Source organism: Notamacropus eugenii, chromosome 5 (genome assembly GCF_028372415.1).
Source record: "Notamacropus eugenii isolate mMacEug1 chromosome 5, mMacEug1.pri_v2, whole genome shotgun sequence".
NCBI classification, from domain to species: domain Eukaryota; kingdom Metazoa; phylum Chordata; class Mammalia; order Diprotodontia; family Macropodidae; genus Notamacropus; species Notamacropus eugenii.
In genome coordinates this window covers 154,030,062-154,052,234 of record NC_092876.1, presented here as the reverse complement: position 1 = coordinate 154,052,234, position 22,173 = coordinate 154,030,062, and the positions used below count along the sequence as shown (strand labels likewise).

At 36.2% G+C, this 22,173-nt stretch overlaps 1 protein-coding gene across 1 annotated transcript; it reads left to right on the top strand.

Moving 5' to 3' along the window:
- The first annotated feature begins 4,593 nt into the window (after nucleotides 1-4,593).
- Nucleotides 4,594-21,222, top strand: LOC140505364 (baculoviral IAP repeat-containing protein 3-like). The gene is given in 9 exon segments (XM_072611253.1): nucleotides 4,594-4,805; nucleotides 7,812-9,274; nucleotides 9,277-10,116; nucleotides 10,223-10,322; nucleotides 14,008-14,086; nucleotides 15,813-15,861; nucleotides 16,294-16,536; nucleotides 20,068-20,109; nucleotides 20,214-21,222. Coding segments are annotated over 8 exon segments (1,584 nt in total). The 5' UTR covers nucleotides 4,594-4,805; nucleotides 7,812-9,237; the 3' UTR covers nucleotides 20,408-21,222.
- Nucleotides 21,223-22,173: the final 951 nt, after the last annotated feature.

Here is a 22,173-nt window from a genome sequence, read left to right as displayed (position 1 = left end):
CATACCAGTCTATAGATAACAAACTTGCTTTCATCTTAAATGTTTTCCTTTCCCACTCCTTTCATCTTCTGGCTTTCACTGTGATCTGGCTCCCTCTTGATTATTTGGCCTCCTTAGCAACCTTCAGCACTGCTTTCACTTTCATTTATCTCAGTTTTCTGGACCTGTTTGGGGAGTTGAAATACTTCTTACTCCTCATTGCCTCTTCCAAGCTCTTCCCATTACCTTTATCACTCAGTAACCTTTCTTCCTCTGAGGTTCACTTAATTCATATCTACTGTCCATTTAAAATTCTGGTAGCTGTTGTTTCCAAACTTCCAAGACATTCTGCTTCTCTCCTCTAGGAGTTCAATGCCTGGCTCAGTCTTTCTCTTCTCCCCAGCTCCTGTCCTCATACTAGGGAACTTTAATATACATATTGGTACTCTCTCAAACACCTTTACTTCCTAGTTCCCCTACTTCTCCACCCTGCCTCAGCTATACACGGACATAGTCATAGCCTTGATCTTGGCATCATTCACAAATTCTCCACTTCCATGTTTATGAAATCCTCTTATTTAATCCCAATTGGTTGTAATTCTCCTTTTCCCTCTGCTTTGCAACCCCAGGCCCTATTCTTTATCCTCATCCTGACTTAGGAGTCCTCTAACCCTTAGTTCTTTTCTAAGCCATCCCTTTTGCACCTGTTACATTCTTCCTTTCCCCATAGTGAACTCTTAGTGAACCAGAACTGTCTACACTGTCCTATTCTTTTAAATACTTTGCCCCCTTGTCCTATCATTGATCTTCTCCTGCGAGGTTGAGCCCAGTATTACTCTTACCAGGTGTTACCTTTGCTCCTACTCTGTCACATGAAGCTGGAGAAAGTCACAAAACTGTGCTAATTGAATCTACTACAAATTTACATTACGTGATATGGGGCAGCTAGGTGGTGCCGTAGATAGAGAGAGCACTAGTGCAGGAGTCAGGAGGACCTGAGTTCAAATCTCACACTTGACACTCACTGGCTCTGTGACCTTGGGCAACTCACTTAACCCCAATTGCCTCATCCTGAGTCATCTCCAGTCATCCTGATGAATATCTGGTCACTGGATTCAGATGGCTCTGGAGGGGAAGTGAGGCTGGTGACCTGCACAGCCCTCCCTCACTCGAAACAAAGTCAAGAGTGCAAGTCATGTCATTGTTTCTCTGATGGCATAATCTTCTTTGGCAACGAAGGACAAACACATTACGGGATAATCTCAACTGGGTCCTCATCCAGGGAGCCAGGGTAATTCTTTTATACCTCCCTATTCAACTCTATCCCACTTATCACAGCAATTTTTAAAAACCTTTTCATCTCTTCTCAAACTCTTCCAATTGGTTATGCCTTGAAGTCATACCTCAACACTTTGGGGGTCATGTCATAGCCAAGTAGGGAGGCAGGGGTCCCCATTTTGGATACCACTTGTCTGTGTAATACTATTCAAAAGGGAAAGCAAGTTGCTATTAGGGGACAAGCACCTAGATCAGGAATGCCATTCTACCAAAAATCCAGCTGGTTACCCCCATCTCTAGAAGAAACATGTGCCCTGGGGACATATTTTGGGTAAGCTACCCAGTGGATTTCTCAAAGGAAAGGATAATTGTTAACACTAATACCATGACTTCACTAGGAAAGAACATTGGAAAGAAAAAAAGAACACTGGATTTGGTGTTATAGGACAAATGACATGTCTCTGGGCCTCCTCATTTTCCTTAGTTGTAAAATTTGGACTAAATGACCTAGTCCAAGGGTCCATTCCAACTCTGAATCCTATGATTTTATGATTTAGCATTGAGGGAAACATATACTTAAGAGCTGATAAGTCCCTTAAGTAGCATCTGCCACATCCACTTACAAACAGAAGGCAGTTAATGATTATAAACCCAAATCCATCATGTGTTCAAAGTCTAGCATCAAGGCTTCCTAACTGAAGGTTGTTCACCAGTAATATTGATAAGATATAACTCTCTGATAATGCTAGATATTTCCTTGTTAGATATTTTTATAAGAGTTAAAATTTGTTCATTCTCAGACAGTAGACCTTCAAACACTATTTAGTTGAGAATCAGGTTTTAAAAATTCAGTCAGAGGTTCTTGCACTTCATTGAAAATTCTTATGTGGTTGTCAAAGCACTAGGAAATTCCCAGTAATCATTCACAAAGACTGACATGTACTTAGAGGTTAAAATAGTCTGTTCCCTCTCTTAAGTTTCACTTTCAATTCTGCTGTTAAGGGGAAGAACTTCAGAGGACATGTAATTCAGCCTGTATGTGGTCAAAAATTTCATTTACAACATAAGCAAGCATTCATCCAGTCTCTAGGAAACCTGTTACCACCCAATGCATCCAAATTCTACTTTTGGATCATTCTGTGTTTTTACATTCTTTTAAGCCTTAATCTCTTCCTCTCTGCTTTCTTGAATGACTACATCTTGATTTCTATGTTCTTAATTCTGCTCTATGAGACTAAGTAGAACAATTCTAATCCCTTTTCTATATAATAGCCTTTCAAGTACTTGAAAAGACTTATACATCATTTCCAGGTCTTCTCTACTCTAGGCTAAACATTCCCAATTCCTTCAGTTGGTCTTTGTATGACATAGTGTTTAAACTTCTCCCACCATCCCAGTTGTCATCTTACCATCTTGGTTATCTTCTTCAGGACATATGTCAGCTTATTGATGTACTTTTTAAAATGCAACAGTCAGGACTGAATGAAACATTCCAGATGTAGTTTGACCAGGACAGAAGACCACAGGACTATTCCCTCTCTTGTTCTGGATACCATACTTCTTTTAATATAGCCTAGCTTTTTGACTGCTGTGTTACACCACTGAGCCATGTTGAGTTTCTGGTCCATTAAAACCCCAAGAACTTTTTGACAGGTGTTACTGTCTAGCCATATATGACCTCCTCTTAATAACTTTTAGTGGTCACCTTCCATTCTACATGATCAACAGGAGAAGGGGAATGATAAACCATAATAATGTTGGTTGTAGATCAAGTGGAAGATACATATGGTAAATAAACAGTGGTGTCCATCTTACCATTTTCTAAAAACACTCTCCTTGTTTCCTAATTTTAGAAGGATATCTGAAAAAAAATTGGGACAATGAGAACTGGGGAAAGAATGGCATTCATAGGTGTTAGACAGTCATATGCAGAATATTGAAAAAGTAAGAGGAAAAAATGAGAAGGCAAAGGAATGGAAAAAGGAATCTGTCCTACCCCCAATCAAGTTTAAATTTTTTTATTGAATTAAATTTAATTTTACATTAATCTTAGAAGCAGGCCAAAATGTGTAGCAAAGTACCATTACAGGCTGAAACAATTCTATAAATTTTGATTCATCTGAAGAGATGAGAGCAGTTGAGGAACTACCCCAGAAGTCTGCTTTGCCTCCAGGGTGTGTAGAAAATGGCTCAGAAAATTGTAGACTAAACTGATATCTCTCTAACATGGAAACTGAATCACTAAAAATTGATTCATTCTTCTTTGCATATATCATACTATATTGACTATGGCAAGCCATTTGGCTCTCTGGAGGCTGCTATGGACCATAGTGGATTGATGACCTCGGTCCCCATTGAGGCAGATCCACATTCTTAGAACTAGCCTTTGAGGATCCAAAGGGTGTTTGCCTTGCTTAGCTCCACTTAAGGTTGGATTTCTGAAGAGTAGGAAGGACACAGGAGGAATACGAATCTTGGAAGGTTTTTAACTTTCTAGGATTATCTTTGTGGGGGGGGGGGGGGAGGGCCCGCAGGGGCAGGGATGGGGACTTGAAACGATAAGAAAGAAGATGCAACTACAATTACAACCGAAGTTTCCATTTAGAAGAGAGCTTTGCTGTCTAGCTTATCGTTAGCTAGCACTGCCTAAATTGTCTACTGCAGAAGTTTTCAGTAGATTGGCAAGTTGGGAGAGGGTGCCACATAGATTCCTAGACTTTGAGCTTTATCTGCAAAAAACCAGTTCAAATAAAGTGCTTCCATTTGGGATGAAAAGTTGAAGTAGAACAATTTTAACAACCACGTCCTACTTAAAAAACCAAAACACCAATACTTTTCAGTATGCAAAAACCCCGGTCATTTTAATAAGTTAACTACAATAAAGAAAATCAAGGGGAGTGATTATAAATTGTCACAGCAAACGTTTTTTAAATTAAAATAATTACAGTAGACTTTTAGTGACTTAAGTTTCAAATCTCCTCCCACACCCATGTTCATAATCTTATCTTGATTAGGACCAGAAGTTAAAAAAAGACATTAAAAAAAATTCCACAACTTAAAAGAAAACTGTTCTGGGTTTTTTATACTTGCAGGTCTCAAAAAGTGGTGACTTAAAATGGAAAGCTAACTAATGTTTAAACCAAAAGTATATTTTTGGAGGGGGAAGAGAAAAGAGTCAGTCTTAGGAAGCAATGAGCTCTCTCTCAGTATCTCAGTATCTCAGTAATTCTGCAGTACTGTTCATTACAGTTGAGCCATTTAGGAGAGTCAGGAAATACTGAATGGTTTAGTGTCATGGAATTCCCCTAATGGGCCTGCTGAGTAAGGGGAAGTCTTAAGTGGTTTCTGCCCTAGGAGTTCCCCTACAATGAGGAAAACACCTCATTCAAAGGTCGAGAGGCGGGCTAAAATAGGGAGGAACTGAGATGATTTAAAAAGTTTTCGCACTACTGAACAGCGGACTACCTTTTGCCGTTGTCAGTGCCTGTGACCGTCGTCACAGGAGACTTTTTTCTCGGGAAACGAGGTGTTTGGCTTGGGAGAAGCAGGTCTGTGCTGATTCGAGTCTTTTATAATACCACAATAAGACAGTCATTCCTAGCGTATTTTAGCCGGAGTATCTGTGTGAGTAGGGTTGAAAGCTGGAATTCATAAGGGAAGGTTCCACCTGGTGCTGTCACTACTCAAATTGGGGGGCTGGGAGGACCACTGAAGCCTCTGCCTGGACTCTGGGATGGATATGCTAATTCTGGACAATTCAAACAGTCCGGGTTGGGAGTGGGGCTGGGAGGAGTGGGGCTGGGACGAGTGAGGGAGTTAGAGGGATGGAGAGAGGAGTGGGGGTAGGAAAAGAGGGGAATCAGAGGCTGTGTGGGACTGGGCTTTGGGGGTCATAGGATTATAGATTTAGAACTCAAAGGGACCTTAGAAGCTATGGAAGTCAACCTCATCATTTTTACAGAGGACAAAACTGTGGCACAGAGAGATTAAAAGACTTGCTCAGGGTTACACAGCTTGTGGGAAAGTGTGAAGCCTTGGGGAGCAGCTCCCCACAGTGCAAAGGATGCCAGACTCCAACAATAAGGCTACTGGTCTTGCCTGAATTGATTTTAGCTCTTTCTTTACTTCATCCTTCCCTCCTTACTGACCCTGTCATACAGGGTGCAGTGGAAAGTAGTCTGAATCCTGGCTCTGTTTGCCTTTCTACACCTCAGTTTCTCTCTCTGTAAAATGGACTGAATAATTTCTGAGGTCCTCTTGAACTCAAAAATCTAGTATCCTGCCACCTTGGAACCACTTCTTATGGTTCAAATACCCTCAGGATGCCAGATCAACGACCATCGGAAGGAGGAGGAAGGGTGGGGGGGGGGTTGGGGGGGAGTGTGATTGAGGGTGTGTGTATGTGTAAGAATCCTCCTGACTAAAGGTTACCTTTACCCTGAAACTCCCTCAGGCCTGTTCATCTTGTTTAAAAGGGCAAATGTTTCCAGGAATAGATGAAAGAGGGTGAAGAGATTAATGATACAAGAGCTTATGGAGTTTATGGAGCATGTGCCAAATGTGCCAAAGTTTGGGCTAGGTGCTGTGAATTTGAAGGGGAGTGATGAGGCTGGGCAGCTGAATTATAAAGGAAAGGGGAAATGTGTGAGAAACAGCTAGAAGGCCTTTCTGAATAGAAAAAGAGAATGGGGGGGGGGGGGTGTATAAGAAGATAGGGGAGACAGGTTTAAGCAAGTTATGAAGGGTGTTAAAAACCAGACAGAGGGTTTTATATTTGACCCTGAAAGCAATAGAAAGCCGCAGAATGTTTTGAGTAGAGCAGTGGCATGGTCAATTATGTGGAAAATAGATTGGTGTGAGGAGACCTGAGACGGGGACGCTTGTCCCCTGTCATTCACACAGCCAATATTTGTGAGAAGAGGGACTAACTAGCTTCATTGTCAGTTCTCTATCTGCTAAGTCTGGCTGACTCTTCTAAAAGCTGAAGTTGTTTACATTTTATTCTACAGGCATTGAGAAGCCATGACTGATGTTTTGGAGTAAAGGAGTAAAAAGATCAAAGCAGAAAGTTCATCTTGAACAATATGTAGATTAAAAGGGAAGAAATTTGAAAGAAAGAAACTAAATAAAGGACTTGCACAAGTCTAGGTGTGAACTAAGGCAGTCACTTTATTATTAAAAGACATGATGAATGAAAATATTGACAGATCTATTGCCAATACAGATATATCCTCTCTCGTGTCATTGATCACTCAAAAGCACTGCATTAAATGAGACAAGACACAAGTATTTCTCTAGGAAGAATGTTATATGTGGACAGTTGGATAATCCATGTTAGAGTGAAGGATCATCTTACATTGGGGCATCATTATGCAGGGGGTGCCTGTGCAATTCTTCATGTGGGAGAGTAGAACAGAGAGACCAGAGATGATAAAGGATATATTTCAAAGGCAAATTATACAGTATTGTGTTTTTTTCTTAGACAGAAAATTGATAGAGAGAAGGAGAAAGTAGCATATCTCTGCCTGTCCCTCTTCCTCCCATCTATAGGAAGACAACTGAATTGAGAAAAACTGAATTTGTATTTACTTAAACTAGACTCAGTATATGTGGAGCCAGACAGAATTGTAAAATATAGTATCTCTTTTTTTTTCTTCTCCATATTGGTTTGGAAACCTTCTTCCATATGAACTCTCTTTCCTGCCTCCAACACTCAAGGCTCTCTTGCCATTCTCCTTACTTAGGAAATTCTCTTTTTCTTTCCCATTTAGAGTATTTCATGTTAGGATTGCACTATGGACTAAAGCATTATGTAGTTCAGACAAGTCATATCATGGAATTAATGGTGCTTAACTATTAACAATTTTTGTTAAAATTAATATCTAATTCAAAAAGATTTTGTTTTGCCCTAGAACTAGTTTTGCTACAGAAAACTCTTTACTCTGTTGCCTCTTCTTTGTAAACTCCAGAAACTTGATAAAGAGTTCTTTTGTGTTATCAGTCAAGGCAAATATTTGAGCAGGATGGGACTAGACCTGTGGTTTCATTGCTATAGGGCTCATTCCAAAGAACTCCCCTCTATCAATGAGGACCAGTACCTTCTCTGAATTTTTTATTAGATTACTGAGTGCTTAAAAAACTTGCCCAGGGTCACATGGCTATTATGTGTCAGAGGCTGGACTTAAATTCACTTCTTAGTTTTGAGGCTTGCTCTCAAATATTTGATACTGAGGCTGAATGAGGGGGCCTTGAGTAATGGTAATAAATGTGAGTTTATCCACTTGTTTATTTTTCTATTCCATCTCATGACTCATGATGGGTATTTTTATAATGGCCAAAAAGAGCAAAATCATTTCATTTGTGTGAGGTTAAATCTATGATTTGGATCATATCATAATGGAATTAGTATTAATAATCTATATTGAAAAGGAATTTGAATGACATTTTTGGAATTGTATTTACAAGCTTATGATTTTTTAAAATTACATTTTATAATGTTAATATCACCTGTGAATACTTTGTATTCTAAAATTCTCTTTTTTTTTTTTTAACAGATTTTACAGGAAGAAGAATCTTGTTCTCTCTCTCTTTTTTTTTTTTTAATTTTCTTTTGTGGACTAAAAATACCAAAATGGAGACCTAAATCCTTAAAAGGGACATAGTCTAAACTTGGGGAGGTAGTTTTGTGCATGAGCAAAGAAAAGAGTTAAAGTTATTGGTACGTAATGATTGTGAAATTTTGAAACATGGTCCATTGATAAATGGTTTAATTATAACATAATGAAAATTGATATCTCAATGTGGCATATAGAAAATATAAGTGTTCATATCAAGGTCATCAGTGTACAGCAATAATCCTATGAAGGTCACCCAGTGCTAACAGCTGTAGTGAAGACAGATGAATATTTTCTATTAATATAAAAATGAATTCTTCAGAACAAACAATTAACCTCAAACTTTTTGTGAAGTTAACTAAATTTTCAAATAAGACATGTGTCATGTTAAAAAAGAATTGTGGGGATGAAAGAATAGCAAGACCAAGAAGTTTTGACTGGCATGAAAGGTTTAAAGAAAGCAGGGAAGTCAGTGGTGGTACATGAAGTTGTTGTCTAATCACCAGTGAAGATCACGGAATCGAGGAATTCTAGACTCATAAAGGATCTTAGAGGTTGCCTAAGCCAACCTCTTCTGTACAGTAGGTAAATTTCCTATGGTATCCCTAAGTGGTCATGAGACTGCTTTTTGAATACATCTAGTGACTCAAACAACTCACCTTACAGGGTAGTCCATTCCGTTGGAGAATAGTTCTAGGTAGCAAGTACAGCTCTTTTGTGAGCTGAGCTCTGTTTCTTAGTAACATCTGTAACATTCTAGATATTGTCTGATCAGCACAGATGACACTAAGACTATGAGGTGCTGAAAAGGTCTGAAAGTTAGTTTATTCACATAGTCATTGGAAGAAGATGGATGAAAATTTGGATAAAGATGGATTTATTCTGAATAAAAATAAACATGAAGAATGCTTCTGTGAAATATATGACGCATTTTGCAAACCTGACATTTGATCTTTCAAGGAAAGTTAGACAAAATAGAAGTATCTGTTGAATGTAGAGAGCTGTGTAAGTCAAACACTATTAAATGTGTTAACTATTATCTAAGGCTGGTAGTATACTGTTGCACCTTAGTAACCTGAAATAATGTATGTACCTCAAAGTGTCTGACACTAACTAGGGGCCAAAAACACTTTACATACCTTTAAAGATATCTTTAGCCATTAAGTTTATATAATGGCACATATATAGAATATAAAGACAGTAATATGTAAGTTCAAAGTGTCTCAGACCCCTTTTGAAAACATGTGTAGTCTCTAGCTATTGTAATAAAATTCAGGATAGCTCTATGAAACTCAAGTATTTGGCATGAGAAATTATAAAGAATTTTCATTTCCAGGTTTTTAGCCTGGTACTAAAATCATGAAGCATGCACAAAACTACCTCCCCAGACAAAGACTTGTCCCATTTTGCCCCTTGAATCTCATGAACGTAATAGAAGATAGCAACCTATATGAACTGAAATATGACTTTTCTTGTGAACTCTACAGAATATCTACATACTCTAATTTCCCAGCCAACGTCCCAGTCTCAGAAAGAAGTCTTGCTCGGGCTGGATTTTATTACACTGGTGTGAATGACAAAGTTAAATGTTTCTGTTGTGGCTTAATGCTGGATAACTGGAAACAGGGAGACAGTGCTATAGACAAACATAAACAGCTATATCCTAGCTGTGACTTCATTCAGAATTTGAATGCAGTTAACAATCTAGGATCTCCTCAGTCTATATTTTCTTCTTCAGGAATGAATCGTATCACAGGCTCCTTGTCTCTCAGTTTGGAACAGAGTGGATATTTCAGTGGTTCTTATTCCAGTTTTCCACCAGAGCCAGTGACTTCCAGGGTAGTTGAGAACTTGTCCCCTTTGAACACCAGCTTCTACTGTTATTCAATGAATACTGAAGAAGCTAGACTTCTTACTTACCAGACATGGCCACTGACATTTATGTCACCATCAGATCTGGCAAAAGCTGGTTTTTACTACATAGGACCTGGAGACATGGTAGCTTGCTTTGCCTGTGGTGGGAAACTAAATAATTGGGAACCAAAAGATGATGCCATGTCAGAACATCAGAGACATTTTCCTAACTGCCCTTTCCTGGGAAATCAAATCCAAGAAACATCAAGGTTCAATATTTCTAATCTGAGCATGCAAAGCCATGCAGCCCGAATGAAAACCTTTGTGACCTGGCCACCTCAAATTCCAGTACATCCAGAGCAGCTTGCAAGTGCTGGCTTTTATTATATGGGTAAGAAATCTAAATCAGTAGAAGAAATATTCATAGCCCTTAGCCAGTAAATTTTCATTTTACTTGTTGTGCACATTCAAATTTTGGCTTACTTTTTTTTGGTTAGGTTGTGATGATGATGTCAAATGTTTTTGCTGTGATGGTGGACTGAGGTGTTGGGAATCAGGAGATGATCCTTGGGTGGAGCATGCCAAATGGTTTCCAAGGTAATTAAATTCTGCCTTGTAAAATTCTATAATAATGAGAAAGGTTGTTTAAGGTGATAAGTTTAGAGCTTCATGTTCTCTAATATAACCTGGCCCCTCTCTACTACATAACAATCCTTTTCTTCAATTTCTGATTATCATACTTTAGACTATGAGATACTTGAGAACTCGGGGGACTGATTTTTGGCTTTCTTTGTATCCCTATCACTTAGCACAGTGCCTAACTCATAGATGGTGACTGACTGCTTAACTGCTTATCATACTTCTCAGTGTTAGATGATCAGTTGCTTCAAATCTCCTCTTTTCTTCAGCTCCAAATTTCAGATTACTACCTCATCCTAACCTGGGGCAGATGACCTCATTTTCTGCTTTAACCCGTCTGTCATGGGCTTCCTTGACTCCCCTCCAGACCTTAAAACCTTTTTTTGTCTTTTCCATTCCCTTACCTTCTTTCATTCCCTCCTTTCCTCATGCTCTCAAGGATGACGTCATCTTTGACAAGACTGAACCTCTCTATTTATGTTTTTGTTCATATCCCTTCTTGTCTTAATCATTCTCTATCTCTCATCTTCAATTTCAATTTCCTTACTGGCTTCTTTCCCTCTGCCAGTAGAATGTCAGCTTTGTGAGTGTGCTTTCTCTCTCTCATCATCATCTACTGATGATACCACTGTTGTCCTGGCTATTCAGGCTCAAAACATCAATTGACTTTGACTCTCTATAATTCTACTGCACCCGTATCCAACTGCTTGTCAAATTCTATTACATGCCAACCCCTTTCTCCTCACACTGTCACCATATCAAACCAGTCATTCATTATCACTGGCTTAGACTGTTGTATTTCAATTCAACAGGCATTCAGTTCTGGCTCAGGGATAAAAATATTTTAAAATATCCTTAAGGATCCTACTAGTCAGGATATGACATATACACAGATAAGTAGGATCAGAGATTTAGAGGTGGAAGGAACCTTGGAATCCATCTAGTCCAAATCCTTCATCTTAGAGATGAAGAAATTGAGGGCCATGGATGTGTAGTACCTTGCTTGAGGTCACACAGGTAGTTAGTGGCGGGGGCAGGACTATAAGTCCAGAGCTTTTTTCCACTACACTGCTACAAGCTCAATTGTGATGAGATCAAGAGAGAGTGGAAATCTGACAGGAATCTTTGAGAGAAAAAAACACCTTTGGTTACAATGGTGTCAATAGAACTGAACCTTGATAGAAAACAAGGATTCTAAAAGGTGGAGATGAGGAGGGAATGTACTCCAGGTTTGGAGTTGATAGGTTGTGTGAAATACTTCCTACCTGGTCTACCTGCATCCATTTCTTCAACTCAGTCAATAAACATTTATTAAACACCTATATCCACCAGGCACTGCTAAGTGCTGGACTTGCAAGGAAAGAGAAAAGACAGTTCCTGCCCTTGAGGAGTTCCCAGTTGACTTTCCCATCTATTCTTCATATAGCTGCCAAAATATTCTTCTTAATGGAAAAACCTACGTCACTCTTTTTTGTGTAAACTTTTAAAAGATTTCCCCTTTGCTTTTGGTCTAAAATGCATTTATGGCCCTTCACAAAGTGGTTTCATCTTCAATTAAAAGTGATTTCTTCATCATTTTTCTTGTAGCATATTGTTTGGTTTTTGCCTTTGAATTTCTCACATTTTAACCTTCTATCATACTTATATTTGTATATATGTCTCATACTTCCTATTAGATTGTAATAGGGTAGGGACTGTAGTATTTTTCATCTTTGGATCCCAGTGCCTTTTAAACACAATGAGGAAAAGGAGAACCAACTGAGAAGAGGCCATTGGATTTGGCAATTAAGAGGTCACTACAGACTTTTGAGAAGGTAGTTTCATTAGAATCAATGAAAAAGGAATTTTGACTAGAGGTACTCAAATAATGAGGGGGTGGTGAGGAAATAGAAGTGTTGAGTGAATTGTTCTTTAGGGAAGGGACTGTATTGTTTCTCTTGCTTGAATCCCAGTGCTTTTTACATAGTAGGTGCTAAATTTGTATTTTTAATTGAATTGACTCTTTGAAATAAAAAAAAAATGGTACTCTATAGTACACTCTAAGGTTTCTGAAATTAATTCATGAATAATCTTTCTATAGATTGCTTAGCTATTTTTGTTATGTAAAGTTATAGTTAAAATCTGAAATAATATTATACTCTTGATTATAGGTACTCAGGACACTGTTTCTGTGTTAATAAAGAATAATCATTGAGGAAGAAAGAATAAAAGCAAAGCAAAAAAGAAGGAAAAGAAAAATATAAGGCAAACTGCTAGGATTACCTATGGAGAAAAGAAAAAAAGGGTGACTCATTCAGATGCAGAAGAGATGCCCTCTTTCCTCTGATACTGACTGTAAAAAGCATATGACTGCTTACAGCAGTTGTCAAATTCCCCAGAACTTCTTCTTTTCCCTTTGGGGACTCTGACCAGTCCTACTTTGTTGACTACAGGGCTCCATGGTTCTCAAGCACAATAGCAACCTGACAGTCATGCCTTTCTAGCTGCACTATACATATTTTTACCTTTTTGAATAAAGAAAATATGAAACTATAGAGGAATAAAAATTAAACCATGAAAGATTAATTCTGCTTACTTATATTCAATTAAAACAGTGATAAAAACATATTACATATTCATTTTCTAAATTGTTTTCCCTCAGGATAAGGTTAAAATGGAGAGTGTGGAAAATGGGGCTGGGGAGTGACAGTCTTAGAAATGTATATGTCATAGTATTTTGAATGTGTGTTCAGAATAAACCCGAAAATTTATTAGTAGTTTTGTGGGGAGATATTTAGGTTTAAGACATATAATGTTCCTGTTGTGCCTTTGTTTTGAAGAGGACCAATGATATCACAAGGTGATGTTCTGACTTACATGTGAATTAGATTTAAGTGAGGCAGAGTTGCACAAAGTCATTAAATGCCTCACTGTCTCCTCCCATTGAAATCAAGTGGCAAGACATAAGTCAAGAAGACTGGCGATGGCCTGCGATGTAGTGGATGACCCATTCCCAGACTGATATTTAGAACTTAAAGTTGAAAGGCAAAGTAGTATAAGAAAACTAGTTTCCAACTTTAGAGTTTTATTTATTCATGTTATTCCAAGAAAAGGGTTAATAGTCCCAATGGTTTTGAATACTCTCATTTTAGACCATTGAGCTTTTTGAAGCTAAGTTGCGTACATTCATGCTATTAAAAAAGGTTCTTTACAGTTGCATAAAAATTAATCACAAGTTTCACTTTTTTTATTAGAGCCTTGGGGGTTTTAGGCTTCTCCCCCCTGAAGCATCCAACCCTCTCCTGATTGGTGACTACCTTACCTAGCCACATTTTCAGGCAGGCCACAGCCCAATGGTATTTCTCTCCTTACATGTTGGCCATCTTTTCACCCGTCACAGTACTGCACAGATCACTACCTGCCACCTTTCACCCATTACAGCTCTAGAACCATGGTCAAACCTACTCTGCCTTTGCTCCTGGGAAGGTTGTGTCAAGCAACTCTCCAAATTGTGTTATCTCCTCCTACTAGAAGATAAACTCCCCGAGGGCAGAGATTCTCTTTCATTTTATATCTGTATCCCTAGTGCTTAGCATAATACTTGGCATGTAATAGTGTTTAATAAGTGCTATTTCATGCATTAATTTATTCCTTAATATTTTAGGTGTGAGTACTTGATCAGAATGAAAGGACAACAATTCATCAATCAAATTCAAGCTAGTTATCCTCATCTTCTTGAACAGGTATAAAGAAGTTTTTATAATTGTCACTACTTTCTAGGTAGGTAAGCCATGAGGCTACATGTGACCCTCTAGGTCCTCAAGTGCAGCTCTTTGATTGAATCCAAACTTCATAGAACAAATCCCCTTAACTAAAGAATTTGTTCTGTAAAACTTGGACTCAGTCAAAAGGCTGAACTCAAGGATCTAGAAGGCCACAAGTGGCCTTGAGGTTGAAGATTCCCCACCCCTTGTCTAGGGTTTCCTCCAATTGATGATTTTAGGAAGTTCAATAAATTCAGCTATTCTTAATGAAGAAATTCAAGAGGCAGCATGTATTTTGTACTGTATAGAATGCTGATCTTGGAGTCAGGAAGAGCTAGGTTTAACTCTTTCCTTTGATAATAACCATTTGAGCACAATCAAGGCCCTTGCCTTGTTTGAAACTTAGGCAAAACTCTGTACTCATTGTTGGATAGATTGTCATCTGCATTATTTCCACACAAATGAAATAAAAAATCTTTGACCTGAAGTAGATGTTTGCTTTACAAATGTCTTTTTGCTGTTATTTAGAAAAGCAAGAGTAATTGAAGAAAAAACTTGCAGAAAAAAATTGATAAACTGCAAAAGTATGTTATTTGATAACAATAGATAGCTTATATATCATAAATATGTATAAAAACTTTACATATTAATCTCATTCTACCTGTACCACGATCCTGTGAGATGGGTGCTATTTTATTATTATTCCTACTTTATAGATGAGAAAACTGAGACTAAGAGAGAACAAATGACTTGTCTAAAATTACATAGCTAAGTGTCTGAGTTGGATTTAAATTTAGCTCTTCCTAATTCTAGGAACAACAAACTATCAGCTATAGTACTTGGCTGGAAATATAGCAACTAACATTTATATAGTTTTTAAAAGTCTGCAGAGTAGCATCTTTATGACAACCCAGTGAAATAATTATTTTTCTTCCCATTTCATGGATAAGAAAAATAGGTCAGGAAGGCTAAACAAATGAAAATATAGCCAACAAATATCAGAGGTGAGACTTGTATACATCTGACTCTGACCAACGATCTTTCTAGTGTGTCGTGATCATGGAAAAATAGTTTTGTGGTACATATGTGTTTGCTTTTCCCATTTTTGTAGGGAAAAAATACCTATCACAAGCAGACAAAATGAATAGTCAAACTATGTAAACTTATATTAAGATATAGAAAGAAATCTTTGCTGTTCTACCTGCCCTTCCTGGAAAGTCAGCTTTTTTGAATAAGTAACATTGTAGTTTGAGGATTAGGAAACTCAAAGATAGCAGTGGCCATAGTAGATGATGCTTTCATGTATATGCTTGTGTGTGTGTGTGTGTGTGTGTGTGTGTGTGTGTGTGTATACTTACCATAAAGACTGACCCAGTGACTGTTTCTTATAGTTATTAAATATTTGCTGAAGACATCTTAAAAACATTGTTTTCCTTAACTTACTGATGAAAAAGAAAAAATACAGCAGCTTTGGTTAGAGCCACAAGGAGAAAATCTTAATTTTTTGAGACCTGGAATTGGATTGTTAAGTATAAATGAAATATTTTTTAATGCCTTAATTATGGTCTTAAAACTATCTATATCTATATCCACATATTTAGTTTTGTTAATGTTAGCATGATAGTATATGTATCAAGCAATTATTTTTGCAATGGGAAGGTAATTTAACATTTATTTTTACTTATGTAGTCTTTTTATCCCACAGCTGCTATCTACCTCAGATACTCCAGTGGATGAAAGTGTGGAGCTACCAAGTATGTACAATGATAATAGACCTTAAATTTAAATAGCATTATTTTACACTGACTGTTAAGAAAACATATAAAGAAAGAGTTTGCAAGGTTATTATAAAAATAAGTACATGAAACAGTTATAAAATTGAAGGAAGCTCAATTCTGAGTAAAAATAAAGTCTGTCTTCCTTCTCCCATTTAATAGTTTAAAAAATTGAATACTGGATATTGGGGATTTGGGAAAAGGGAGTTTTTTATGTTCTTTTTTACTTACTCAATTTTAGTCCTATATAATTATCAATTAATATTTAACTTAATAAATCACAGGTAAAATTAACATGTAAAATGCCAATTCTATGTAATTCTGATGTATATATTTTTAACATTTTAATATCTTTGCAAATTAAGCCATTTAAAATTATTCTAATTTTCATTAACTCTTTGTTCTACATAGTTATTCATTTTGGACCAGGAGAAAACCATTCAGAAGATGCAGTCATGATGAATACATCTGTGGTCAAAGCGGCTTTGGAAATGGGCTTTAATAGAAGGCTAATAAAACAGACAGTTCAGAGTAAAATCTTAACAACTGGAGAAAATTACAAAATAGTCAGTGATCTTGTATCAGATTTACTTAAGGCAGAAGATGAAACAAGGGAAGAAGAGAAGGAACAACAAGCTGAGGAAATAGAATCAGGTATATATGAGCTACTGATTTTAGTTGAACTCTCTGTTTCTTCTTAACTTGTAAAAATTACTTTCAGTACTTGAAAATCTATTCCTCCTATCCCTTTTCTATGAAATTCATCCCAAAATCAAGTGTAAATGATTGTTTTGATTACTTGGTGTGTCATTGCACATTTAATTCATATAATATACTAAGTATGCATATTATATTGTTCTAGTTCTTCTGTCTTTCTGGATGCTTTCTCTGCTTCTTTCCCCAGTAGTATTTCTTCTTTTTATTCCTAAAATATATCCAAAGCTGAAAGTTCATTTTCCTTATCTGTAAGATGAATGGTTGGACTAGATCAACAGCTCTCAAAGTGTGGTCTGTGGACCCCTTGTCGGAATCCCCAAGATCATTTTAGGGAATCAAAACTATTTTCATAATAATTCTAAGACATTTTTGCTTATTAGAATATTCCTCCCTTGTCCAGCTACATAGCTGTGAGGCCTTAGTTTCTTCATGTACTTCAACTAAAATAAAATATTGTAACAGATTGCATATAGCAGATATGAGAATTCAGTGGTTATTAAACCAGGAACCAAAGAGTATTTTTAAAGTAAATAAAGCAAAGCTACTCTACTTTACTCTACTTTCATGTTTCATAAAAATATGCTATTTGTGTTAACATAGTTTAATATTGCTATTTTAAATAGGTTAGTAAAGACAAAAGGTATCAATTTTAATTTCTAATACAGTAAATAGCAATAGACATAACCTACATAAACAAAATCTTAGTAATAATGTTTAAGAGCATAAAGGAGTCTGAGACCAAAATGTCTGAGGTCCATTGAACTAGATGATTTCTAAGGTTATTCTAGTCATCAGTATACTAGCAAGTGTTTAACAACCAACTCTCTGGGGAAAAAAAAGTACCCATGACATGCTTTTAAAAAGTTTAATCTTCATTATTAACATTTTCTCCATCGCTTTCTTAAATCTAGAAAATCAATGAGATAATAAATCAATCATTGATTTCCAAGGTGTAATGCTCACACAGAGTATTTAACAATTGGTTCTCTACTGGACCTGGTTCCAGAACACCCCTCATTATGATCCTATGTTTGTATTCTCCCTTTGGACTGAATGCCCTTCCTTTCAGTCTTCACCTGCTGAAATCCTACTCACCCAGTTCACATATCACACCTCTTCCACTTGAAGCTTCACTGATTTTTTCTTTTCTAAATTCCCAGTCTTGTTCGATTTGATGGAACAGAAAAATACCTTGTTTATATATGTCTTGTACTTATCAAAGTTTACCTTGTATTACAATAATTTGTATATGTCCCCCCAAAATTAAGTGTCCACTTGCAGGCACTGAGAAAGATATGATATTTTTATATAAGATACAACATTTGGATAAGGCCCTGCTCTAATGAGGCTCACTGTTTAGTAGCATGCACCAAGTATATGTAATGATGATGATACCTTGAATTTAAGTAAAACCTTTTTCATTAGTTTTTAAGAATGAAATTATATAGTTATTTGAAAAAGATTATCTTACTGGAATAATGAACTACAAATGAAGACAGTTCTTGGACCACCGTAGATTAGGAATAGCTTTGCAGCTCCTAGTTTTAGAGTTGCCTGGGACACTGAGAAGTTAAGCCACTTTCCCAGGGTTACCCAGCCATTATGTCAGAGGCAGAAATTGAACCCAGATCTTGCTGGGTCTCTGTGCACTACAACATAATGTTAAATAGAAGTAAAAATAATGATAACAACTACTATTTATTGAACACTTGTGGTTTGCAAAATGCCTTATAGATATCTTATGTAATAGGTACTCACATTACTATTCTCCCCTAAGAGTTAAGGAAACAGGCTCAGAAAGGATAAATGGTTTACTTTATGGTCACATAGCTAATAGGTACCTGAGGTTGGATTTTAACACATCTTTCTATCTCCAAATTTGGCACTCTATATATTGACCCTAAAGAATGACTTTATCAGATTACTATAAAAATAAATATAGAAGAATACTGGACTTATATAAAATTGAAGGAAGCACAAATCTGAGGGAGACATTTGAAATCTGTCTTCTACTTCATACTTAAAAAAACAATTATGCTGGGGGTTTCATATTTGGAATCTGAAGATAAAGGAACAGTCAGTACTTTTATTTTAATTAGTTAACTTTAGTTTGGGCATAATTGTTTTAAATTCATTATATCATAAGCATTATTGGAAATTAATTTTATCTCATACGATAGCTTTTTTGTCTTTACTATAGTTATTTGTATAGGCCTCATCTTCTCCTCTTAGACTTTATTTATAATAGAAAGTAACTGGAAGAGTTTAAGAGAGGACAAATTGCTATTTTAACAACCAAGAAGGTGAGGATTTTACTAGAATGGTGTTAGAGGGAATAGATAAATAAAGATGGCTATGAATTAAATTGGGAAGGTAAAATTGGCAGAACTATCTATGAGAGGTGATAGAGATGGAAAAGTTGATAACACCAAGGTTATTTTGTCAATTTTAATTCTTATGATTATGAAACAACTAAAGAAAACAAAGTTAGGAAAAGAAACAATATTGAATTTTTATGATTAAAGTTAATATGTTTAAATTAATATATTTTTCTTTTTCAATAAAGATGACATCATTAATTCAGAAGAATAGAATGGCTCTGTTTAAACATTTGACCTGTGTGCTTCCTGTTCTGGATAGCCTATTATTAAACAAAAAAACAAAACAAAAAACAAAATTAAACAAAAACACAGATGTCTTTGCAAGTCAGAGAGCTGATTGATACCATTTTAGTTAAAGGAAATGTTGCAGCTAACATATTCAAAAGATGTCTCAGAGATTTTGATCCAGTCCTTGTTTGGAGAATTTGTTTACTGGAAAACTATTTTTAAAATAGACCATTAAAATTTAAAAAATTTTAAAAATATATTCATTAATATCTATGATCAATTTAACTCAAATAATAGACAATAAGCATTTCCAACCCTTGTAACAAAGAATAAAAAAGTGGGGGAAACACTTCAGCAAAACGAACCAATCCATGAAAAAAGGTTGACATTACAGGTAGTGTTCCACAACCATAGTCCCCAACCTCTGCAAAGATGGGAGGGTGGGGAATGTTCCTTCAAAGAGAAGATTTAAGAAGGACATGATAGCTGCTTTCAGGTATTGAAAGATGGTCTTGTAGAAAAGAGATTAGATCTGACACCAGTAGGCAGAACTAAGAGCATACAGTGAGGCAGATTTAAGTTCAATGTAACGAAAGACTCCCCAACAATCAGAATTATCCAAAAGTGGAATAAGCTGTAGTGGAGATGCTGGGTTCCCTCTTGTTTTTTCTTACAAGAAAAAAACTTAAACATTGCTTTTCTACTATTTATAGAGATTCTTATTTAAGTACATGTTGGACTAGATAGCTTCTGAAGTTCCTTCTAACTGCAATATTATGTGAAGATATGCTCTGTGGCTTATATTTTAAGAGGTAGATCTCTAATGTGATAATACTTTTTTCATTTTTTTCTCCCCCAGTGGAAAAGAACATAAAGTATATTCCAGCAGTAGATGTTTCAGGTAAAATAATATTATCACTTAAAATTAATATTAATGGTCTGCTTCTTTCCTGTTTTCACTATGAAAAAGCAAATTGTATTTCATTATTATTGTTTTCTTTTTAGACTTGTCAATAGAAGAACAGTTGAGGCGACTGCAAGAAGAAAGAACATGTAAAGTTTGCATGGACAAAGAAGTATCAGTTGTCTTTATTCCTTGTGGACATCTGGTAGTTTGCAAAGAATGCTCAGCTTCCCTAAGAAAATGCCCTATTTGTAGAAGTACAATCAAGGGCACAGTTCGTACATTTCTTTCATAAAGAAAAATCAATTATCTTCCAAAATTTTATAGCTAAGAAATTTGAAATGTTATCTTAAGCCTTCAGAAATAACAATTATTATTATTTGTACCCAACTAATTTCTCTTCTGACTCATTTTCCCTCTTTTCCACCAAAAATAGTCACATTGAATTACTACTTTTTAATTGTATGAGAAATTTGTGTTCCTTACATATTGGATGGGAGGACAGGAAGGTGGGAAGATGAGAGGAGTTTGCTCCTAAACAAAGAAAGGAATATAAAATATTAGAAGGGTTGTAATAATTTAATGTTTCACAGGCATGAAATTTGTAAATGAACAAACTTTTGAGAGTTTCTATTTAATCTTTCTGAATGTTATGTATATTGTAGGGGAATGATGGGAACTGAAAAATACAGTGTTTCAAAGTTCTTGTACTCTACCTCTTTGTAAAATGGGAAATAAAACATGGTGTAGGGAGAAATTTCATATGTAATGAATTTGTGACGAATAATGTAGTAATCCAGAAAGGCTATTTTGGTCCAAATGTTTTTATTGTACAAACTGTCAATATAATAATTTCCATGCTATGTTTTCTGGACCTCAATGCCATTATCCAATGTGGTAATTATTCCTCTTGGTTTGTGCAACCTAAAAACTGGGCTAAGACTTGCATCTAAGACAATGCAAGTCATGATAAAAATCTTCAACAGAATGAGGACAAAGACAGATTGTTCAGACTTCTGAAGCCTAGTGACTTCTTTCCAGATAGACACCAAAGCATTAATGGCTACTATTTCAGAAAATTGACAGTTATTAAAATATATTTATTAAAAATATTTATTAAAAAATATTTATTAAATACCTACTACGTGCCAGATACTGTGCTAAGTGCTAAGAATACAAAGATACAAATAGAATATTTCCAGCCCTCAAGGAGGAAAAAAACATGTACTTGTATAAGTACATATAAAATATGACGTAAATACAAGATAATTTGTGGGGAGGCATCCAGCAACTAGGAGACTCAGAGAAGGAGTAACATAGGAGGTGGTATTTAAGCTGAGTTTTGAAGAAGTTATGGAATCTATAAAATGGAGGGGAGTTGGGGGTGCTGTCCAGGCTTGCTGGAGAGTCTATACAAAGGCCCAGAGACTTGGGACTTTGGGGTTTTCAATGGACATATGATGTTTATAGCACTCTCCTGATCTATACTAGTAATGCTTTGACAAAAAGGAAATGAATTTAGTGTAACATGATCTATTCTTGAGGAGTCCAGTGTGGCCCTTGGAGGGTTACTACTTCACTTCCTAAGTCCTCACAAACTATTAAATAATATTATCTCTAATCTTGCCAACAAATGAAGTCAAACTGTCTTTTATGTGAAAACTCAATCCTCTTTTGCTATTTTTTTTTAACTTCAGGACATTTGTTCTTCTTCAGTCTTTCAACAACTCTAGTTCTATACGGCAAGATAAAGAACTATCATTACTATATTTTTAAACCATGATCTAGAAATCCAAATCCGATTGCCAAATACCAACATTATATCTTAACCCATTTAATCTCTTCCTAAATCCACCTACCTAGAATGAATCTCCTATCTTCAATCATCAGAAATGATGAAAACATAGAAACTGATGTTTTGTCTAAAACATGGTCTTTTGTACCCCAAATCCTTATAATTCAGAATCACCATATCTCAAGATATGGGGCAGCTAGGTGATGCAGTGGATAGAGCACCAGTGCAGGAGTCAGGAGGACCTAAGTTCAAATCTCACCTCAGAT